The 12,749-nt window shown below is 52.4% G+C and overlaps 5 protein-coding genes and 1 non-coding gene across 9 annotated transcripts; 5 read left to right on the top strand and 1 right to left on the bottom strand.

The window, feature by feature from the left end:
• The first annotated feature begins 731 nt into the window (after positions 1–731).
• On the top strand, positions 732–804 carry H310_05280. Its single transcript has one exon. It is a non-coding gene; the product is annotated as a tRNA-Arg (tRNA).
• Positions 805–904: 100 nt separating this feature from the next.
• H310_05279 lies at positions 905–4,155 on the top strand. 2 transcript variants are annotated; one of them, XM_008869952.1, is made up of 12 exons: positions 905–1,055; positions 1,103–1,455; positions 1,507–1,801; positions 1,863–2,190; positions 2,243–2,409; positions 2,472–2,558; positions 2,613–2,757; positions 2,844–2,881; positions 2,947–3,067; positions 3,124–3,257; positions 3,306–3,429; positions 3,485–4,155. In XM_008869952.1, the coding sequence occupies exons 1-12, from the start codon at positions 939–941 to the stop codon at positions 3,568–3,570; spliced, it is 1,995 nt and encodes a 664-aa protein (XP_008868174.1). In that variant the 5' UTR covers positions 905–938; the 3' UTR covers positions 3,571–4,155. The 2 variants fall into 2 exon arrangements, with proteins under 2 accessions (XP_008868174.1, XP_008868175.1); XM_008869953.1 differs by having other exon boundaries at positions 2,613–3,257.
• A 180-nt stretch (positions 4,156–4,335) lies between these two features.
• On the top strand, positions 4,336–5,843 carry H310_05278 (hypothetical protein). The gene is made up of 4 exons (XM_008869951.1): positions 4,336–4,570; positions 4,654–5,165; positions 5,212–5,361; positions 5,416–5,843. The coding sequence occupies exons 1-4, from the start codon at positions 4,462–4,464 to the stop codon at positions 5,728–5,730; spliced, it is 1,086 nt and encodes a 361-aa protein (XP_008868173.1). The 5' UTR covers positions 4,336–4,461; the 3' UTR covers positions 5,731–5,843.
• Positions 5,844–6,077: 234 nt separating this feature from the next.
• On the top strand, positions 6,078–8,944 carry H310_05277 (hypothetical protein; the record flags this gene model as incomplete). Its single annotated transcript, XM_008869950.1, has 12 exons — positions 6,078–6,257; positions 6,303–6,548; positions 6,597–6,704; positions 6,751–6,930; positions 6,981–7,112; positions 7,171–7,328; positions 7,387–7,612; positions 7,726–7,884; positions 7,932–8,020; positions 8,074–8,131; positions 8,380–8,781; positions 8,834–8,944. 12 exons carry the CDS (start codon positions 6,078–6,080, stop codon positions 8,903–8,905), a joined length of 2,010 nt encoding a protein of 669 aa, XP_008868172.1. The 3' UTR covers positions 8,906–8,944.
• Positions 8,945–9,153: 209 nt separating this feature from the next.
• Positions 9,154–10,275, top strand: H310_05276 (hypothetical protein; the record flags this gene model as incomplete). Its single annotated transcript, XM_008869949.1, has 5 exons — positions 9,154–9,323; positions 9,384–9,504; positions 9,554–9,746; positions 9,796–9,894; positions 9,941–10,275. The coding sequence occupies 5 exons, from the start codon at positions 9,154–9,156 to the stop codon at positions 9,985–9,987; spliced, it is 630 nt and encodes a 209-aa protein (XP_008868171.1). The 3' UTR covers positions 9,988–10,275.
• Positions 10,276–10,889: 614 nt separating this feature from the next.
• Positions 10,890–11,844, bottom strand: H310_05275 (hypothetical protein). 3 transcript variants are annotated; one of them, XM_008869947.1, is made up of 2 exons: positions 11,343–11,844; positions 10,890–11,268 (listed from the first exon to the last, which is right to left on the bottom strand). In XM_008869947.1, exon 1 carries the CDS (start codon positions 11,833–11,835, stop codon positions 11,368–11,370), a length of 468 nt encoding a protein of 155 aa, XP_008868169.1. In that variant the 5' UTR covers positions 11,836–11,844; the 3' UTR covers positions 10,890–11,268; positions 11,343–11,367. The 3 variants fall into 3 exon arrangements, with proteins under 3 accessions (XP_008868169.1, XP_008868170.1, XP_008868168.1); XM_008869948.1 differs by having other exon boundaries at positions 10,890–11,173; XM_008869946.1 differs by having other exon boundaries at positions 10,890–11,844.
• Between the last annotated feature and the right edge of the window lie 905 nt (positions 11,845–12,749).

Here is a 12,749-nt window from a genome sequence, read left to right as displayed (position 1 = left end):
CCGCGGTACATTTCATGCCCAAAGGGCATGAGGTAGTTAGACAACGTGTCAATGTAGGAATCACCTGTCTGTGAGCCCTCAAGAAAGGCCAGTTCGGTCTTGCCTTTCGACGAAAACCCGCCCCAAATCATGCAACTCCCACCACCGCTGTGGCGAGTGAAATACTCGTCATTTTCGTGTCGTAGGTCGTGCCAGTAATACTGGTACCCGTCTGGTCCATCCAGGTTGAACTTTTTTTCGTCCGACCACACGATATTCTCCCACACCGTTTGCACGGACAAGTGTCGCTCAGCGTAGGCCAGTCGGGCGTCCTTGTGTCGTTGCGTCAGCGTCGGGGTGTGCTTGCGCTTGGTGTAGACGAGGTGCTCGGACTCGGCAAGGATCCTTTGGTACGTCCGCAGCGAAAAATCCAACGGAATGTCCGTCTTGACGCGTCGAGCCGAGGCTTCTGTCCATGGGCATTTGAAATGAATCATCAATTCAGGGATTAATAACCTGTAAGAACATGGCGTCGAGTCAACCCTAATGTATAGTGTGATTCATTTTGTAATTATAACCTTACCGCTTCTATATTCAAACCATACAATTCAAATTTGATTTATTCCGAGTTCGTTGTCCCTGATTGGACAATACACTAATGCACCGGTCCAATCAGGTGTAGGGGTCATATTCGGCATTGCATTCAATTTGCTCTAACATATATATATGTGATACTTGGCATCTCAACATGAGCACGGCTGGCGCAATGGATAGCGTATCAGACTTCGAATCTGGGGGTTGCGGGTTCGAGTCCCGCGTCGTGTAAATCGTTTTCACATTTTTCTGTCAATTACATTATTTTACAAAGGATATTTATTGCTACAATGAATGAAAGATCGCAAGTCGAACTTGTTCCAACTTCATTCACACGTGACAACACGACGACGAGTGCTGCCATCATGTCGTCGTCCTCCTTGCTCCAGTTCCAGCCATTCACGAGCTCTCCGAATGTGTCCTTCTTTCAGAAGCTAGCCCAGCTCAAGCTGGATACGTATCAGCTGAGCGATGCTGCGCAGGTATTGTGGCTCGAGACAAATACGTCACACTGACAACAAAGCGACAGGATATCACCGGTTCCTTTGAGTTGAATTCACACTCGAGCGTGCCACCTCGCTTCTTGGTCCACGACACGTCGTTTGGTTTTGACGCGGCATCGCTGCCAAATCGTTGCAAGCACGAATGGACCGTACCTGGCGTCCTCATCAACACAAACACGTTGGAAGACTTCAAAAACCTGGACAAAGGCAGTCTCCTTGACAACGCGAAGTCTCGCATTCTTCATGCGATCGAGTCGTATGACTCCACATCCCTTCAAACGTTTGTCTTGTGCACGTTCGCTGATCTCAAGACACATACGTACTGGTATCGGTTTGCCTTTCCCGCGGTCGTACCGTCGACTGAAGCGTACAAGCTTGTGTATGTCGATCGTCCACCCCACGCCGCCGACCTCACTTAGCCATGATGTAGGAGCGATTCATGGACACCAAGTCATGCTTACTTCGCTTCGGCGCAGCAACAAGCCCTCGTACGTCAGCTGGTCGGCCGACGGCTCGTCGATCAGGACGGCGTCACATCGGAAAATTTCCCCCCAGCATTCCTATTTGATCCAGTGGCCAGCACACTCCATGACCTCAAAGACATTCAGACGCTGGATCCATCGGCGCTTGTATTTGGCATCGTCGATCCGTCCGCCCTTTCAACCAACCCAGGGTGGCCACTGCGGAATTTTCTGGCTTGGATTTCACGGCACTGCCCCAACCTGGTATGCTTCACTCATTCACGGAAGTTCTCTCACCTAAGCAAACTTTTTGCATGGGGTGAAGGCAACAGCAAAAGTATTGCTGTTTCGTGACCAAGTACATCATTTATCGGCCGACAACACTGACGTCTCGGCATTCCGCTTGCGCGCATCGTATGTGGCGACAGTTGAGCTGGCGCCTTACGACCCAGCGACAACCAAGGTCGTGGGGTGGGAGCTGAACGTTCAAGGCAAGATGGGCCCGCGGCACATGCAGCTCGCAAACTTGCTTGATCCCCTGCACTTGGCCAAGACATCTGTGGATCTCAACCTCAAGTTGATGCGGTGGCGCCAGTTGCCGAACTTGGACTTGGAGAAGCTGGGGCAGACCAAGTGTCTGCTCTTGGGTGCAGGTGCGATTGGCATGGGTGCGCTTCAGGGCTGTGAGGTTGAATCGTTGTGTAGGCACATTGGGCTGTCACTTTGCTCGCAATCTTCTAGCATGGGGGTTTCGATCGCTCACTTTAGTAGATTACGGCAAAGTGAGCCATTCGAACCCAGTGCGACAGCCTTTGTACGACTACGCCGACGTCGGTGAGTGGAAGGCGCCGACGGCTGCGAAAGCCCTCAAGGTGCGCTGTGCATGCCGCTCCAGCTTATCCCGTGCTCACGTGAAAAATATGGCTGTCTGCAGCGAATTTACCCCCTCGTGGAAAGTGAAGGACATGTGCTGTCAATTCCCATGGCTGGGCACGCCTTGAGCAACCCCCAAGCGCTTCAAGTTCGTCGACTGTTTCTCGAACGCTCTTTGGGGTATTGATAGATCTCCATCCAGGAAGCGAGAGCGGCATATGACACACTAGAAGCCATGATTGCCTCCCACGATGTCATCTTCTTGGGCACGGACACGCGAGAAAGTCGATGGCTGCCGACGGTGCTGGCCGCTGCACATGAAAAGCTCGTGATCAACGCTGCCTTGGGTACGACGATCTCTTTTCCGCGTGGGGTGGATGGCGAGTGCCAAGACGACGTGGCTCCAAGACTCAGTCACGATGTGGGTTTGTAGGATTCGACACGTACTTGGTGATGCGCCACGGCCTCCCTGTACGAAATCGTATTCCTTTGTGGTGCTGTCATGTGCTCCGTTAACATGCCCGCATGGACGGTAGAACCTGGTTGATTTGGGGTGCTACTTTTGCAATGATATCGTGAGCCCGACCGACTCGTTGACGGATCGCACGTTGGATCAAATGTGCACGGTGACGCGTCCAGGCGGTGCCGCGATTGCAGGTTCGCTTGTGAACTTCATTCGCGTGTCTAGTACATTTGGTTTTGACGCAGCGCAGGGTCGACGGCAGTGGAACTGCTCGTGTGCGTCTTGCACCATGCCCAAGGAAAAAGCGCTCCCGTCGCAACCGAGTCGGCCGACCTTGGCGTCGCACCCCACCAAATCCGAGGCTCCCTCAACACGTTTTCGCAGGTGCATTCATCTCGGAACCACACGGTTTTCAACAACGTGTCGCGGCAGGTGTTGGTCCAGGGTCCGATGTTTCCGCAGTGCACCGCATGCAGTGCGTCCGTCTTGACGGCCTACCGCACGGACGGATGGGAGATGTTTGTGCAAGTTTGCAACTCCAAGTCGTACTTGCAAGGTACAATACCAACCTGGAAACTGTGTGGTATGAATTGTGTTCGATTTTGCGGTAGATTTGACTGGGTTGGCGGCGCTCGCAGCGAAAACGGATGAGCTCTCGTTTGACAACGACAGCGACGACGAAGACAGCTTGTTATAGTTCCACGCTCGAATGCCCGGATGTCGTGATGCTTGTCGGTAGATGACACCATCATCACGACGCCAGCTCGTAGCGAATGAATACAACCACGTGAAGCTAGTCGAAATGTTGGCCTCTCGCGGTTGTTGCTGCTGTGCAAGAACGAGTTGGCTCAGACACAAACAAAATCGTGCGTGCCCTACGATTCTCGAGACAATAGGCAACGTAAGGCTCGAGCCTGTTGTACAACCGTGGAGGCCAGAGTAACAAGCATGGCGTACTGCATGCAGCCACAAGTTCAACGTCGTACGTGAACCGGTGAGCACAGCGGCATTGGTCCGAGGCAGCCCAAGCGGTCAAGTGTTTTTGCATTTCTCTTCGGCAGTTCGACATGAAATGTTCGATTCGACGGGCAGGTCACGGTGGTCTGCCGTGTTTGTAGCAACGTATCTTTCACTGTTGTTCGAAATGCTGTCGACGAGCACTCGACGTCCGAATGCTGAGAGAGTGTCCTGGGAAGCGCTGCTCGATCGCTCTGCCAGCAACCAGCGTTAAGTGTGCTGCATGCCGTATGGCCACCGTGGCCATCGTTGCTGGGCACCTGCCATGTCATCAACTGGGATGCATGCCTGGAGGGAAGAATTGGTCGAATTTTGATTGGTTAAAAACATTTTCTCATCGCCAATGAAAAGGCAAACAGAACTGTATTCCAACCAATGGGATCCATTCAAGTCTAAAAATAGCTCCTGCCAGCTTGCGCAACGATCGTTACGACAAGAATAGGGCGATGGCTTGGTCGTTGAATCAAGATGGCTCGGTGTTCTACTTGTTTGACGGGCACTCAAGGTTGCCACAATCGCACTTGGCCCCGCCCCCACCGACAGCTCCACCATAATCCCGCCACGCAAGATCATGACCTCGAACGTCAGTCTTGCGCCCGTACAAACGCAACTGGCTGCGGGGCCACAGTCGCACTTCAATTCACCGCGCGGCAGCGGCACTACCAATCGTCAATCGCCCAGTACATACATCTTCCTCTTTTTCGACGACACATCGTTCGATGCCATCGCCGTGGCATGATGCTAACACTTGCCACTTGTCTAGCTTTCCAAACGGTCGTGTTCTCGCGCAAAACCACCCAGCATGGCCCGGATGGTGAAATCACAGACGCGTTCAAGCGAAAGCTGCGCGACCAAGAGCCATCTGCCCAACCGCCGTCACCGCTCGCGAGTTTGGTCCACCAAACGGATCGCCACGGCAAGCACAGTCCACACCCCCAACAACACACGTCGCACGACGCCCTTAAAGTCAAACCGACTACGTCGTCATCTATCGATGCCCGAAATTCGCAACAACCTGGCGGGATTTCCAAGCTGTTTGCCAATATTTGCTCGTGTTTGGGCTTGGCGGAGCAGCAGCAACTTGCTCAGCAACACCAGCAGCAGCAACAGCAGCAGTTTCAATATCGCAAGCAACTCTCGAACCATGAAAAAATAGTCGAGACGCGCCAGAGCCAAGAAGTACGCAAGATCATGGGCACCAAGTTTCCTGGCGACGAAGGGAAGAAGTGCCTCGTGCTCGATCTGGACGAGACCCTCGTGCACAGCTCCTTTAAGGTACGTTCTTGAACGACTCGACGGACAGGGCTGACGGATCGTGAAGCCGATTCTTAACCCCGACTACGTCATCCCGGTTGAAATCGAAGGACACGTCCATCAAGTGTACGTGGCCAAACGACCAGGCGTCGACGAATTCATGCGGAAAATGGCCGAGTTCTACGAGATTGTCGTTTATACGGCGAGCTTGAGCAAGGTACGTTGCACAGCATTCTCCACAACGATATGTAACGCGTGGTATGGTGACCAGTACGCCGATCCGCTACTGGACCAGCTCGACACGCACAAGGTGATACGGTTCCGCCTCTTTCGCGAACACTGCGTGCACTACGAAGGCAGCTACGTGAAAGATTTGTCCTTGATTGACCGCGACATCACGCAAAGCATCATCATCGACAACTCCCCCATGAGCTACCTCTTCCATCCCCGCAACGCCATCGGGTGCTCGTCGTTCATTGACGACATGGACGATCGCGAACTCGACTCGATTACCAACTTCCTCACTGAAATCCGCGCCGTCGACGACGTCCGCAACCATTGCCACAAATGGTCTCCCCATATGTAAACATCCCTTCGGACATGGCTGGACCAGCAATACTCACATCACACAATACAATCACATGCCAATAAAGGAACCATAATCATATCTAACATGTTCCCCCACATCTTCTTTATGCATCTCCACGTCAAGGGCCGCGGTCTTGGGCTTTTCATCCATCCAATTGTCCCTATGACTCCTGCGCGCCTCTTGACGACACCGACATGCGATCTTTTTATATCCGGATTTTGTGCATTTTTTCTACCGATTCGAGGAGTGATGGTTTCATTAATATCTACGTAATCTATAAATTCAGAAAGCATTTGAATTCATCCGGATAAAATGGAATGATGGTCTCTAACCAACTGACAAACATGAACGCGACAGCAGCGCAGCCGCCTCCCGTCATGGACCCAAACGGTGGTCCACCGAACGGGAGATACGAATACCTCTTACAACAAGTTGTCCAGCTAAACACGGACTTGCACAAGACCGTTGCATTGAGCCAGTCCCTGAAAGCCGAGCGCGACTCGCTGCAAGAACTTACCAACCGGGTACACGTTCCAAGCACGACAGCCACCAAACTCATGGATTTGTAGCTAAAGCAAGACGTGATGCGGTGTGAAGAAAGGTGCGAAAAGATGCAGGAAGTACTGATGACCGAGACCGAATTCAAGGTCCAGTCAGACCGCAAGCACGAAGCTTTGATGCACAAGTGGAAGCAACAGCTCGAGATTAAAGCTCGGGAGTTTGAAGTATTGCAAAAAAACTTAGCGCCTCCAAAAGATCTGGACCAGTTGAGGCTAGCCATCCAGGAGGAAGTCGAACTGCCGCACCGCCAGCGGGTACACTTCTTATCATGCATATGTCTAGCATGTAACTTGAGGTGGCAGACTCAAGCTCTTCAACTCGAGATTGAAAAGTTCCGAGAGATGTACTACACGACCCGGCGGGAGTTTGAAATTCTCAAGACGGAGCACGAACAGACCCTTGTCAATCATGTACCGTCGCCATTGAATACTCGTTTGCGTCACGATGCGGCCGTAGGGCAACGAAATTGAAAGCACCCTCGCTACGCATGCTGTTCTGATGAACGACTTGAAGCGGCAAGTGGACGCCGCGGAAGAGCGAGCTGACGACATACACCTGACGGAAAAAGTGCGGCGCATGGAGCTTGATAAGGAAGCTCTGGTGTTGGAGAACCTTAAGTTGCGCCAGGAACTCGAGGTAACGCAGGACCCCGACGGGAGCGAATTTCGTGACACACAATGGACTAGCATGTCCGACAAGCCAAGTTGGATTTGTTTCAACGACAGGAAGCAGACGCGACCAAACATGCCCAGCAATTGACTGAAGCGCTCGGAAAAATCACCAACCTGGATCTCGAACTCAATGCGACAACTCGACAGGTACATTGGACCGAGACCAGGGTGGGCGTGTGTTCATTGATGTTGTGCGGCGGCGCAGCTCGGGCGGTTTAAAGACGACTGCGAGCGACTGCAAGGTGCCGTGGACGAAAAGGACAGAAAATTGCGGGACGCACTGGACGACAGCATGAAATTGCGCGAGCAAGTCAAGCAAAAGGATTTGCTGCTTGTGGACAACCACAGTCTCCACAACACCAAGTACGCCATTTCACAAGCACGGACGTTACCAAGTTGATTTGTTTTGCATCGATCGTAGACTGCGTGAGCTGCGGGCCGAGCTGGATGCGGACAAGACTCAGTTCAAAGAGAGACAGCTGGAATGGATGGAACAAATCGCAACTCTCCAGCTCAGCCTGCAGCAGTCGGAAGCCACGTTTCAAAAACGAGAAAAGGAGTGGCAAATGGAGCATGCCAAGCAACTGGCACTGCACTCCCACGACGAAACCCACACGCAACACACCACGTCCGCTCTCGAAACGAAGGTCTGTCGAGATGAAGCATTGTGATTGGTGCTTCGAATTTTTCAATCGACTTTGATTGGTGCACTCTCTGGAATAACGGCTTTGATTGGCGGATCGAATAAGGGTGGTTGTAGCTGGCACAAAAGGTCACCGAGCTCGCCGCCCTTGAAGAAGCACATGATGAGCGAATCCAGCGAGCCACCCACGCATTGGAGCAAGAACAGCTCAAAACTCACCGGTTGCAAGGGGAGAAGGATTCCCTGACGGCAAAACTCGCGACCACACAAGAATTGGTACACAGAGCGGGACTCGAGCGGGGAGGTTGACATTTTTGTCGCAGGTGACCAAGTTAAAGGCGGAAACGTTGTCATGGCGCACACAGCACAAAGAAATGGAGCAGGAATATCGTATTTTACAGGCAAAGCATCGGTATGTTTGACTTTTCAAGTTGCGGCCAGGAACTCAATGTGGAACCCTCGTAGCGATGCCATACAAGCCCAAGAAGACGTGCAAAGCCAGCTTGACCAAGAAAAAGCTAAGGTTGGTGTATGCATCGTCATTGCTTCTACGAGCATCAAAATTTGGCTGGATTTGATGGTCTTCCCGTCACGAATGGTTTGGGATGGATGTAGTGGTGTTCGTTCAACACCGTCGAACAGAAAAGTGGCAGTGAAATCGACCTTTTTCTGCACAGCAGTACCTTTTTACGAACGACGATGGAATGGCTCGGATGCGCTTCACCTTTGAGTAAACTGGGACGACCCGGTCTTAGTGTCTGGTGGCGGTAGATCCAGTATCTCGAAGAGGACCTCGTCAAGCTCACAGAGCAGCGCGCATCGGACAAAGAAGTTTTTGATAAGGCTCAAGCGCGGCTTCAAGCCCACGTGGATGAGACTTTGGCAGCATCGTTTACCGCGCGGCGTACTATGACAGAAGATCACAAAAAAGCCCTCGACAAGGTGACGAAAGCTCTTTCCAAGGCCGAGCACAAGCGCGACGCATACAAACAAAAGTGCTTGCAAGTTCACGACCGGTACAAAGCTGCAATCGCGGCGAAAGACGCTGTCAAGATTCAGTTGCACCAACTCCAGGAGCAACATCACCTGGAGGTTCAGCAATTTCTTGCCCAGTGGACCCACTCCGAAGAGTCTCGAACAACGTCGGCGCTACTGCCTGGCAAACAACCCGTGGTACATCTTCGTTTCAAGTCAAAATGCAATACTGATGGGCCACGGCATCTAGGATACCAAACTCGATTCGTTCTTGGCCGAAGTCGACCAGTACAACCAAACACGAAGTCCTCGATTGAGCTAGCACCTAAATCAATACGACGCAGTGTCTATATTGCTCGTAAAGTCACACGTGTCGGCGCGCCACCATCATTGTTGCGATGGATCTCTAGAACTGGCCGGCAAAAATACGTTGTGTCGACTCGAGTGCTGCAGTGTTTGGAAATTATGGCACACCAGCGACTTCCCCAGCATTGGAGCATCGTATTCCACGTCGAAGTGACGTGAATGTCGTCGGGTTGTATGACCGTTTCGGCGGTTTCACATTGCACGATGCAGTTGCGGGTGGTCGGCGTGGCTGTGGCGGTTGTCCAGGGGGCGGCGCGGGGAGCTTTTCAAATCGGCGAGTCCGATCCAAGTCGATGCACATCGTGCTGGCAACTCGCCCACTGCACGGCCCTCAACGGCTTGAGCTTGCCCGATCCCGTTGTGGGCTACACGCGGTAGGTGTTTCCCCACGTTGTCTACACCGTCACGGTCATATTCACGCTGGCGGCTTCCAGAAACGCGACAACACAGCTAGAAAAACAAGGAGTGTGCGAGGACATCGATCGCGCCGTGACGTTGCTGACTGTGTTTGGTGGCAAGTATCAGTACAAAGACACGCCTGCGTGCCGTGAATTGGTTCTCGACACACCTTGCTTGAGCGGCGGCATGACGCGTGGCGTGCTAGGTATATGCACTCAACTGCTTGACATGGGGTTCCGCATCCAACCCGTGCGTGAATGCGCCGATGCCGCCATGCCGCTCGCTGTGTGTGCAAGTTGCCGATCAATGCGTCTTCATGCGGTCGTACAAACTCTTCTTGACACAAGTGTGTTCGACGATCCCGTGCACGGAGAAAGCAACAGGGAATTGCGTCCCAGGTAGTCTTGCGGTGGTCGACACCTTGGCCTGACGAGAAACGGATGCCAGGAGAGAATGAACTCGACCAGAGATTCAATCGATGCACCTTGCACGACGACTACCTGGCACTGCCCTTGTCCCGTGGGTCGCAACTCTCTTCGTTGACAAGTACGTAACATACTCCCACGCCGTTGAAAAGTGACGAGTCTTGCAGCCGTCTTCGCAGTTCAGTCCCTCGTGTGGCTCGCAGTCTGGGTATAATGCACAGGGCCGAAGTGGATTCCAGTTATTTCATCTTTCGGACACTGCAGGCAAGCTGTGACGACAGAGAAGCCGATCAACAGCCGACATTGACGACGACTTGTGGCAGCCTTTCTCCTTTGCAATGTCATGCCCAGCTCAGTGCCAACAACCTGCTCTCGATGAACACATGAGGATGCTGATAAATGGACTTGACTGCAGAATGCGGTTTGACGTGACAAGGAATGCCCGACCACCTGCACTCCAACATATCCTCGGCTCTGTCAGGCTATGAGGCGTAGTTTTTGCCGTGTTGGGAGTGGGAACGAGGAGAAGGCCGCGGTGTCTGGAGAGGGGTGCACACAAATGCATTTGAGTCCTGCGACACTTTCACAAGTTGGCATCGGGTAAACAAGTTGCGACATTCAACAACGTCACGGCGACGTCGCCGTTGAGGAGATGCCGTTGCTGCGGAATGATGTGTCCCAGCAACATGCGCGGTGCTCGAACCACGGCGACCGCGCCGTTAGTACAAATCACTCGCGATTGTGTTCCAAGATGGGCCCAGTTTGTGGGTGTGCGTGAGTTCATGTCCACTTCCAGCCGTCGAAGATGTGAGTGCACTCGACAACTTCTCAATCGGGTGAATGGCTTGCACGTTTAAGGGATTCAGAGACACAGAGATCGTACATGAGGTCAAGTAGAGTTGGGGTCAGATGCACTGTTGGACCCACGGACAAGCAAGAATAGTACGCCGTCACGACTCTACCGTGATTCCTGGGCGCCAGGACGAGGAACCTGCCGTGGCCGTTCCGCACAGCCATGAGCTGCGTAAATGGTACTGATGCAAGTGTTGGTTAGCGCTTAGCACAACACCAAGAAGTTGACAGGGCTTACGTCGACCATGGGCACACCGACCTTGTGTTCGAACTTGGGAGATCCCGATGGTATATTTTCTGGTTATATATTGATTTTTCAAAATATTCCACAAGCCAAAAATGCAAACTTTTTGCATTTTTGGAAATGCGCGATTCTTCTGAGTTTGCGCGTACACGCAGAGGATGTGCCGCTGGCATCATGACTCAGCCGCGCAATACGTGTATGATTTTGCCCGACAGAAGTGTGAAGTCGCTGTGGAAGTATGGCCTTTTCGTGGTGCGGTTCATCCCGATGCAAACGACGCCCACCTTGGTGTCGAAATCTTTGCCTGAGATATACTCGTCATGAGCTTACTACTGAGAGCTCGACGTGGCATGTCAATAAGCCGATGAGTCGATGCTGAAGTCAAACGGCGGTGGGGCGCTGAAAGCGCAGATTGTTGACAAGTATCAATAAGTTTACCCTAGCATAAATATACATATACACGTGCCTCTCACCTGTCGCGACGAGACGGCGTGCTTCCTATTGCAGTATCATGCGTTCCGGTATCGTCGTTGGCATGATCTTTTGGCCGAGAGCAGATGTTCGTTCGGTATCGTGAAGGCATTCGCGCATGATGAGAGTGCGGTGGAGCTCCTTTTGGAGGTAACTCAGCGAGGGCTGGTCGTTTGCGTCGTCGTCGCCCAACAGTACGCAATCGATGGTAATGTGATCGTATTCGCCGCAATTGCCGCACCTCACAATGTCCTTCTTTGCCGATCGACACGGCGTTGTGCCCAAAAAGTCGCCGCAACCGTTGTACTCGAGAGGGCCGCGGCGAAAGACTGCGCCTCGTACTTGCAAGTCGGACAACGAACGGTTGCGAGGGATAACTGCTTCACGGACCAGGAGCTTTTCCGCTTTCTCGAACGATTGCGCGCGTAGGATCGGACGCAGCTCGTTCGTCATGTCGACGTCGCTGACGAGGTGGCTGCTCATGGTCAAGTGCATGTATCTAGGAAAATTTTGTTATGACATTACTTTAACATGTCACGGCCAGTTGACAAAACCAGGTACTACTTGTCCTCCTTTTGACATTTGGAATTCTTAGCGTCACACTTTCTCCCATCTAACGTCTTCGTTAAACTCCATGGGTTAAATGCGTTTTTTTCACCCATTGCCACCAGTGCCAGTTCAGCTCACCCACTTACCCTCTCTCTTGACATCTATTCGCCACTGTCTTGCTGTGCTCAACAGCTACTTCCAAAGAGCACCTCTCACGCTGCTGAATCGCACGATTCATGTCTCTACAAGGCCTTGCTGCGTTTATGCATGATTGATTCAATTTGTAAGTGCGTTAAATCACGATATCCGGAATAACGTTAAAATACTATTCGATGCCGAAAAACCATGATTCCGAACACGACTTATCCTGTACTTTCAGATCGTTGGAGTGGTCGATGTATGCCCTTCCAGGGCACGCACTTCCACACGTGATGGGTAGACCTCTTCAAGTCCTTTCAATGGACGCTTGGAGATGCTATAATTGCCTGACCGCGCCAAGCGTCGCGCTCGCACGTCTTCACCTATCCACCGCGCGAAATCTCATGGAAGGCCAAACGATGGAACCTCTGATTGGCTATATTAAACGCTTCAACCAATCAAACGAAAGGACGGCTGGTGACGAAGGTGCGTAAGCAAGACAGCTCGATCATCGGTTACATTCTATGGGAAGCCAGGCGAGTGGGATTCATGACGCGCGTTGGGCTGTCGGCGTGCTTCCGACGGAGCCCGTGAGGGGACATGCATGGACGGACGCATCCCGCAGCGTGAATCCGTGCGATGGGCAAGATGTCGCAAGGGTGAAGGAAACCACACGTCAGCCATTTGCCCTGTCCCACAAGGTACTCGTTGCGAATTGTCAC

Source organism: Aphanomyces invadans, assembly GCF_000520115.1.
Source record: "Aphanomyces invadans strain NJM9701 unplaced genomic scaffold supercont1.9, whole genome shotgun sequence".
NCBI classification, from domain to species: Eukaryota; Oomycota; class Saprolegniomycetes; order Saprolegniales; family Verrucalvaceae; genus Aphanomyces; species Aphanomyces invadans.
Note: the sequence above shows the minus strand (reverse complement) of the source record. Positions and strands in the feature narration are given on the sequence as shown.